Raw genomic sequence first — 8,852 nt, 5'->3', positions numbered from 1 at the left:
CCCCTGGGCATGCGTGGCCCCAAGGTGGGTTGGTCCCTCTGACCGCTGGTGCTCTCCTGGCCGGGACCTGCGCCGGCTCGGCATGGCTCTGACTCCCCTCCTCGTCCTTGCAGGGTGACCGGGGCATGAAAGGCGCCTGCGGCCTCGATGGGGACAAGGGCGAGAAGGTGAGTGGGTGCCCATGGGGTGCCGCAGGAGCCCGGACGGTGCCTGGAGGCTGCGGCCCTTTGGATCCCCTCCGCCAGCTGGGGGGAGCAGGGAGATGGCTGAGGCTGGAGCTTGGCCCCACGGCAGGGGCGTGAGGTCCCCTCCTCTGCCCATGGCTCTGGGACGAGCGTTGAGGGGTGCAGGACTGACCGCCCTGCCTCTCTCCTGCCTGCTGTAGGGAGAGCCGGGGATCCCGGGGCGCTCGGGCCTGCCAGGGAGGAAAGGCGAGCCGGTAAGCACTGCACTAGTGCCGGGGTGGGACGGGGATGCACGGCTGGTGGCTGATGGACGTCTGCTTTGTCCCCCAGGGAGAGCTGGGTCTGTCGGGACCACCAGGCATCCCTGGGAAGGAGGGCCTCATGGGACCCAAGGTAGGTCAGGGCAGTGCCAGGAAAAGCTGTGCTGGCACTTCTGCCCCCCACTGCCTGCCCCCCACTGCCTGCCCTCCACTGCCTGCCCTCCACTGCCTGCCCCTTCCTCTTTGCAGGGTGACCGGGGATTCGATGGGCAGCAGGGAGCCAAAGGAGACCAAGGGGAGAAAGGAGACCGGGTGAGTGGGCTGGAAAGGGATGGTATGCATTGCATTGCACCACATTGCTTTTACCAGGATCCGGCCTTGGTTTGAAGCCCATCAGAGCCCGATGCTCCCAGAAGGGCCATCTGGCGCTGCTCTAAATTATGGCAATAAACTATGAGTGACAACGAATCCCCGCTCTTTACAAGAAGGCACTGGTGCCGATGCTTCAGGGATGCCCAGCTGCGGGGTCAGAGGATGCCCAAGGCGCCGCTCTGGGGCCGGGGGGCTCCGCCACCCTCGGCCTCACCCTCTGCTCTCCCACAGGGCGCTCCAGGCATTATTGGTGGCCCTGGTCCCCGGGGCAGTGATGGTACTCCTGGCCCCCCTGGGCCCCCAGGGAGCGTTGGCCCCCGAGGTCCTGAGGGCATGCAGGGCCAGAAGGTGAGTCCTCACCATGGGTGGCCCTGTCCCTGCAGTAGGTGAGGGTTTGGTGCCACCAGGAGCAGTGTCCGAGCTCTGTCCCTGACCTGCTAGCTTACTGGTTTTGGGGTCCTCTCTTGTGTCCCACTGCCAAGGGGATGGGGCTTGGGGGCTTGGGGACCTTCTTGTCATGGAGCTGGGCTGGACCCATCCCCATCCCTGTCCCCACCTGCACAGGTGTCCCTGGGGTGTGGGGCATGGAGAAAGGAGCACATCTGTGACACTGGGGAGGGGAGAGAGGCTCCGGAGCTGCCAGCCAGACCCTGAGCACATGTCCTTTGCAGGGGGAGAGAGGCCCTCCTGGACAGTCGGTGCCAGGGTCCCGTGGCGTGCCTGGCATCCCTGGAGAGAGAGGAGAGCAGGTGGGTGAGTGGGTGCCTGGCCCTGGGCGGGTGAGCCCCAGCCAGGGCCAGCCTCCCACCTCCCCTCTGCTTGTCCCTAGGGCAGTCCCGGCACCCAGGGGCTCCGTGGGGAGAAGGGGGATCCAGGCATGACGGTAAGGAGCCAGGAGGGAGCTGGCACGGGCTTGCGGCACTCGGGTCACCAGGGTGGGATGGGGTGCCAGGTCTGTCCCACCACTGCTGATGAAGGGTCTTCCCCCATCTCCGGGCTCTGCTCTGGCACATGGCCCTGGGGAAAGGGGTTTTAATCCTCTTCTCTAATTGCACTGTCCCCTGTTGCAATGTGGGTCCTTCGCCCCTCCGTGTGCCCGGCAGGAGGAGGAGATCCGTGCTTTTGTCAGGCAGGAGATGAGCCAGCACTGTGGTGAGCATCTCCCACCGCACTTCCCCAGGGCCGGGGGTCTGGCCCACACCACCCCTGACCCTACACCCTGTCTCTCCCACAGCCTGCAGTGGCCACTTCCCACGGCACCTGGATTCACGTGAGCACTCAGGTTGCGGCTCTCCCTTCCTAACCCCCTGCCCCATGCGTGTGGCACCAAAGGTGTCCCAGCACCCAGGTGTGCTGACGGTTTGAGGGGGGCTGGAGGAGGCTGGGATCCCCCGGGACCCCCTTGATCAGGGACGGCATCAGCGTGGGACCATGCACAGGGAGGAGGGATGGTGCGTGGCAGAAGTGATGGTGCAGTAGGGATCCCCAGAGTCAGCCAACTCAGGATGGTGCCAATGGGGTCTGGGTGCTGCCAGGGTCTGCCTGATCAAGAAGGGACCACAGGGACCGTGCCCCATCCATGCTTGGGTGCCGGAGCTGGGGCCCGCAGGCTTGCAGGGGCTGGGACTGCTAGAGGGGAGGGTGGGCTGGAGGAGTGGAATGAGGGACACAGGCAAGGGGTGGGCTGGGATGAGGTGGGTGCTTTCTCTCCAAGGAGGCTGGGGGGCTCAGACCAGGAGCAGCCTCCACTCTGCCCAGGGAGGAGGAAGAAGCATCCGCCAGGAGAGGGAGCATGGCCACACAGGTGATGGAGAGCCTGGAGTACCCACAAGATCTGGCCCCGTGGGCACATGTGCTTCCCCATCCCCATTGTCATCCCCGTCCCCATCCTGCTGGGGTCCCAGGCGGGTGCTGTCTCACTGGGCAGCAGCTCCTCCTTGCCTGTCCCGCCTCTGGAGCCCCTGGCAGCTCTGGTCTGCAGTACAGAGAAAGGAGGGGGTGTCCCCAGGTCCCCCACCCCTGGCTGTGTATCCCGGCAGGCTGCAGCAGTGCCGGGGCAGTGCTGGGCTGCTCTGCACCTGCAAGGGGTGGTTTCCCCCCAGGAGGCAAGGGGGAAGCGCCCCGGGTCCCCTTGTCTCCTTCCTAACGTCTGTGCCATGTCCTTCCCCATTGCAGGGCTCTTCCCCACCCAGACATTCACTGCTGGCAGCACTCACAAAGTCCCTGTGCTTAAGTTATCACACACTGAGGAAGAGGAGGGTGAGTGTCATCCTTGTGCTTTTAGTCCACGTCCCCCTTTTCGCCTGCTCCATGTGTGTGGCCGGTCATGTCCCTGCCCTTTGCTCATAGGCACTGAGAGATTATTCATCAATGGTCGTGCTGCCGGTCTCAGGGGGAGAGGAGAGGAGGAGGAGAGGGCAGCAGGAAGTGTGTGTGCATGCACGCGTGTGTGTGTGTGCAGGCATGCACAGGCATGTGCTGTGTGTGTGCAGAGCTGGGGGGCTCTGTGCCCCCACCACACATGGATGGGGGGAGCAGGATGGAGAGGACAGAGTGGGAGGCAGGCCTTCTCATGGCTGGCACTGTCTCTCAGGGCAGGAAGGGCAGGTCATGCTCGACACCGATGACCTTGACTACGAGAGCGTGTACGGGGAGGAGGAGGACTATGATGAGGTCCCAGAGATGGACAGCTCGGAGCAGCCCGCGATGGGTGGTGAGCTTCCCTGCGCCCACCTGGCACCGAGGATGGAGCTACCGGGGCGACTGCGGGGCTGCCCGGGCTTTGCTTTGCCTCCACGTCCCACCTGGCAGCAGGTCCCAAGGCCCTCAGGCTAGGGGGATTTGGGATTTGCAGCCCTCTCGCTGGCACCCAGGTGGGGTGCACGTTCCCCATCACAGCACTGTGCTGCACACACCGTGCAGACCTCTCACTCGGTCCCCCTCCTGAAGCCGTCACCGGCAGCAAGGGGTGGTTTGCTGGGCTGGTGGGACCTGCTGCCCCTGGCAGGTTTCCTGTGCTCCTGGTCATGAGCTACAGGAGGGGATCCCAAAGCCCCCAGGAGATCAGGGGAGCCCCAGCAGCAGCATGTGGAGGGTCCCTCTGGTACCTTTCCAAGAGACATTGTGGCCATCATGTCCCTGTGCCACCTCCCTCCCAGCTCTATCTCCAGCCTTTACTGGGAGCTGCCCCTGGTAGAGGGCTTGCCCAGAGCAGCACCTCCTGCCCTCACTCCCAGCACTTGGGCAGAGCTTGGAGATGTCCCTTCTAGCCAAACTCTGCCCGCTTTCAGCTGGGAGCCATCCCCTGCCTTCCATTTCTGGGGTTTCCCCTCCTCTGCCAAGTGGGTCTGGCCGCCTCCACCACCGGCAGGCTGCCGGCTCCTGCCTGCCCTCACCATCGCCGTTTGCCCCCCACAGCTGAGCCCTGCAGCCTGCCGCTGGACGAGGGGGACTGCCAGCGCTACACGCTGCGGTGGTACTACAACCAAAGAGTGACCGAGTGCCGGCCCTTCGTTTACAGTGGCTGCAGGGGCAACCTCAACCGCTTCGACAGCAAGGAGGAGTGTGAGCTGCACTGCGGGCAGCGCCCAGGGGCAGGTAGGCATGGCACGGCACAGACACTGGCATCGGCAGGTCTGGCAGCATACCCACCCAGGGCCGTGGGCTTGACCAATGCAGAGCCGGGGGGATGATGCTGGTGCCCCGCCTTGGCTCTGATGCCACCTCCCTTCTCTCCGCAGATGCCCGTGGCATTGCCAGCAGCAAGGCGGGAGGGCAGCCGAAGGCATAGGCGCGGGCGGTGCCTCGGCAGGCAGGGCTGCCTGGCAGCGGGGCCTGGCTGCCGCCCCGGCCAGGGCTGGGCTGCCCGCGATGGTGGGGGCTGTGTGCCCACCAGTCCCCGGCAGGAACCTGGTGCTATTTCTAACGTGTCTTTTTGCTGCTCATGGGTTTTTCCTTTCATATCAGTTTTATTGCCTGTTAAGGTGAAATTTATATCAAATGGGAATCCACACCCCCCTCCAAGCTCTTAACCCCCTTTCCCACCCAGAGGTTTCCTGGGCTGTTCCCAGTTTGATTTTTAACTTATTTGCTGCTGACAGGATGGCTCTTGGCCCCATTCCCCATTCCTGGCGGCCTGGGAGCCAAGCTGGGACTTGGCATTATGGGGCTTCCCTTCCCTCATCTGACACCCTTGTCCCCTTCCCTGCTCCTCCACGGGTCCCTACCCCCTGCCCCTGTTCCGTCTCTCTGCCCGGGGAGGCTGCCCGCATCCCGGGGCCAGGCGCTGCCTCCCTGCACAGCATCCCTCACCCCCCCACCCTGTAGCTGGCTCCATCTGAATAAATTTCACCTTAACCTCAACTGGGGCCCAGTTCCCCTTTTGCGGCTGCGATGGTTTGGCAAAGACCTGTGGGGAGGCTGGAGGCTTTCTCCGTGCTCTATCCGCCAGCTCGCACGCCTGCCAGCAGCACATCTCTCCTTAATCTGGGGGGGCTCGCCTGCACCCCCTGGCCTGGCGGGGAAACCCTGAGGATGGTGCTATGTTAGAAGAGGTTCCTGCTCGCCTACGCTCGCTCTCAAAGGCTTTGTGAAAGCGATGTCGGCTCTCAGGGGTCCCCAGCCCCAGGGCCGACTGGGGACATGCCCCCTGCCACTTTGGGGCCTGGGGGGCTGTGGGCTGCCAGGGGACCTCCGCAGCACCCATACGTACCGCTGCTCTCTGTGTATATCTGTATACAGCGAACGTATATGTGTACCAGCGCGGGGGAGATGCCGTGATATTAAAGCTGCGCTCACGGAGAGATGCCATGTTTCTTGGCGTGCTGCCGGAGATGCCCGCAGGGTTTGGGGCCAGCTCTTCAGCCAAGCGTGCCCCTTGTCCACCCCAGCTGGCTGGGATGCCCGTCCTGGCCGCTCGCTGCCGGCTGCCCATCTCCTCCTGCCTCTGTGCCGGCTTAGCCCCCAGGGACACCAGTGTCCCGTCCCTGTGCCCGTCGCGTGCCCGGCTGACGCCAGCCAGGCCACAACCCCCCAGCTGAGCTGTGACGTGTTGGCACGTGGGGCTGTGGTGCTGCATGATGCGCTGGGTGAATCAGCGCCGCCAGCTAATTCTGGCTGGCGGGGGTGAGTTCCTGGCCACCCCCGGGAGGAGGAACAGAGCCGGCGTTATTTCCTCTCCCTGCCACCACCAGAGAGGCTTGCACGGGACGGGTCACCCTGCGGCCATGGCGGTGGGCAAGAACCACAGCGGTTTGAGCCCCAGCCCCGGGTGCCCTGGCTCCTCACCCCGGCCAGCCCTCCGGGCTGAGCACCCAACTCGTCTCACACAGGTGCCTTCCTGGCTGCTAAGGGGGTAACTTTTGGGGCAAAACCCTTCTGCGTGAGGCTCACCCCACAGCAATGCCCACAGGCTGCTACCCAGCTGGTGGAGGGGCTAGGCCAGGCTGGACTGGTGTAGGTGAGCTGCAAACCAGTGGTGGCCCAGTTGGAATGCGTGAAAGTGAGCTGCAAACCAGTAGTGTTCCCTGGTTAGACTGGTGCAGATGGGCTGCAAACCAGTGGTGTCCCAGTTGGGCTGGGTGTAGGTGGGCTGCCAACCAGGGTGTCCTGGTAGGACTGGTGCAGCTGGCTGCAAACCAGTGGCCCGAGCAGCGCCCCGGGGTGGCACAGCAGGGAGGTGACATGTCTCCAACAATGTCCCCCAGCTGGCCAGGGCCAGGGAGTCCATCAGGACAGCAGCGCCAAACCAGCACCGGGAGATGACGGGAGCCTTGTGCGGCACAACACCGGGGTCTGGCACTCATGCTGCCAGTGCCACGGACACCAGCCAGCAGCGATATGCATGTGCATTTTTTGCCTTCCTGAAGAGATTAACCAAGGCTGACAGGAGCAGGAAGTCTCAATTAGATGGATAAAAACCATCTCGCGAGTCAGACATGAAATAATTATGCCTGAGCCTCCCTGGGTTCCCGGAATCCCCTGCAAATGCAGCGGACAGAGCTGAGGGGGCAAACGCCCACCCACAGCCCAGGATGACTTCATCTGCTATTAGGCAAAATGTATTAATAACATCGTGTCCCCCTGCTGCGTGTCACCATCACCCCCTCTGTGGGTCGGAGGTGGAGCCGGAGGCAGGATAAGAGCTGGGACTCGTCAGGGAGTGGGGCAAACCCCCAGCTCATGGTCCCCACACCCCAGGAGCATCGCCTGAACGTCTAGGGAACGAGGACCCGCTGGAAATGGTGAGGCTGTGCCCGTTGGTGGCGTTTTCCCCAGGGGTTTTAGCTGGGAAATGGGTTGCAGGGGGTTGGATGCTTTTCATTACCCGCTTCCCACCAAGTTAAACCGCCTCTGGCTGCCTGGTTTGGCACTTTCCAAAGCATTTCATCCTGGAGGTGGGTTGCAGGAGGTTGGATACGTTTCACTGCCCTCCATCCAGCTGGGCAAAACCCTACTGGGCAAGTGATTTGGGAGAGGTGGCCATACAGTAGGATTTACCCAACCCGGGTACGTCACACTTCCCCAGCCAAAGGGCAGGTCTGGGCTGGGGAACGGCCACGGGCACCATGCTGCCAGCCCACCCGAGTTGGGAGTGTCCCTTCCTCTGGGCAGCAGAGGGCTGGAGGGTGTGGAACGGAGGGGACAGTCACCGTCTGGCCAGGGGCTGCAGGAAAGGACAGGGCCACCCAGCTGATTTGTGTCCCATGTCTCCATCAGCCTCCCCAAAAATCTCCTTCCATGCAAAATGCTCAGATAGGGTGTAAAATCCAAGGCTCCCCAAAAGGGAGGTGAACACCCTTCCCCGAGCCAGGAATGGGCAGCTGGTGTGGGGAGCGGTGGGGCTCTGTATGTGGCAGCCCGGGGGGACACATCCTGCCTGGGGGGCCGCGGCAGTGTGCCGGGGGTGATGCTCAGTGCTGGCCGCACGCTCCTGCAGGTGCTCCCGGCCGCGCTGTGCTGCAGGATGCTGCTCACCTTCCTGGTGGTCCTCGGGGCACCAGCGAGAGCCTGGACGGGGCCAAGCCGTGAGCGGCTCCCGCCGGCCCTCCAAGCTGGGGACAGAGGCAAGCTGACGAGGCAGGAAACCACCGGCGCTAATGAGACACTGCCAGGTCTCCCTGAAATGAGGAGGAGCGACCATGGCTCTGGGGAAGGGTCTCATCCGGACAAAGCCAGCCCAACGCTGCTAGAGGGGTCAGCAAGAAAAGCATTGCCATGGCCAACGAGCCCTGCCACCAAGAGACCTACTCCTGGGAAAAAGGTGAGAAAGGTGTCCCTGTCACTTGATGTCCCCACCCACGTACTGAAAATCCTGCTTGACCTGGCCAGAGAGAAGGACCTGCAGGCCAAGGCGGCCGCCAACGCCGAGCTGATGGCCCGCATCGGGCGCAGGAAATAAACCTCCCTGGCTGGGGCACGGCTCCTTGGCCAGGGCTGGAGAAGACAGCGGGGCTGCCGGGAGGCACGGGCGCAGCAGAGCGTGGGGTGGCATCTGTGACCGCAGGGGACTGTGGACACGGCACCTTGTCCCCCCCGTCTCGGTGCCCATGGCACAAGCAGCAGCCACAGGAGGGTTTGGTTTAATAACCACCACCTCAGCAGCACCAGAGAAGATAACGCCAGGTTTGCCTTCGCTGGGGCCAGAGCTGGAGCACAGCCAGTCCCAGCCCTGGGCACGGCGGGGATTTCTGTGCCCTGCTTAGCTCCTGGCTCGCCCGCCACATGGATGTCTCCAAAGGGGCTGCATCCAGCCAGGCAGGTTTTTCCCGTGTGCCTCTTCTCTCCGGGTCACGGCGATCCACAAAAATCCTCTCCAAAGCTTGGCTGAGCCTGGAAGCCAGGGGCGGCGATCGTGCACAATAAAAGGTGTCATTGAACATGACTTGTCGTGGTTTATACCAGTCCTGCACCCCTCTCTGCCCCCATTTTGCATTCCTTCTCCCTGGACCTGTAGCAGGGGCACATCCTGGGCTGGGGTGCCCGCAGCAACTCTGGAACAACGGGAATGTCATGTTGTGCTGCTGGAGCTGCCGTC

At 63.3% G+C, this 8,852-nt stretch overlaps 1 protein-coding gene across 1 annotated transcript in view; it reads left to right on the top strand.

Moving 5' to 3' along the window:
• Nucleotides 1–4,607, top strand: part of COL7A1 (collagen type VII alpha 1 chain) — a gene marked incomplete at both ends in the record, with an annotated part of 28,022 nt that extends 23,415 nt beyond the window's left edge. Inside the window, 13 exon segments of the mRNA XM_082004599.1 lie at nucleotides 1–24; nucleotides 114–167; nucleotides 386–439; nucleotides 516–578; nucleotides 695–757; nucleotides 1,049–1,165; nucleotides 1,489–1,566; nucleotides 1,647–1,700; nucleotides 1,921–1,969; nucleotides 2,052–2,087; nucleotides 3,411–3,530; nucleotides 4,235–4,414; nucleotides 4,558–4,607. Coding sequence (XP_081860725.1) covers nucleotides 1–24; nucleotides 114–167; nucleotides 386–439; nucleotides 516–578; nucleotides 695–757; nucleotides 1,049–1,165; nucleotides 1,489–1,566; nucleotides 1,647–1,700; nucleotides 1,921–1,969; nucleotides 2,052–2,087; nucleotides 3,411–3,530; nucleotides 4,235–4,414; nucleotides 4,558–4,607 — 942 coding nt within the window.
• Between the last annotated feature and the right edge of the window lie 4,245 nt (nucleotides 4,608–8,852).

Source organism: Phaethon aethereus (genome assembly GCF_964289735.1).
Source record: "Phaethon aethereus genome assembly, chromosome: 11".
NCBI classification, from domain to species: Eukaryota; Metazoa; Chordata; class Aves; order Phaethontiformes; family Phaethontidae; genus Phaethon; species Phaethon aethereus.
Note: the sequence above shows the minus strand (reverse complement) of the source record. Positions and strands in the feature narration are given on the sequence as shown.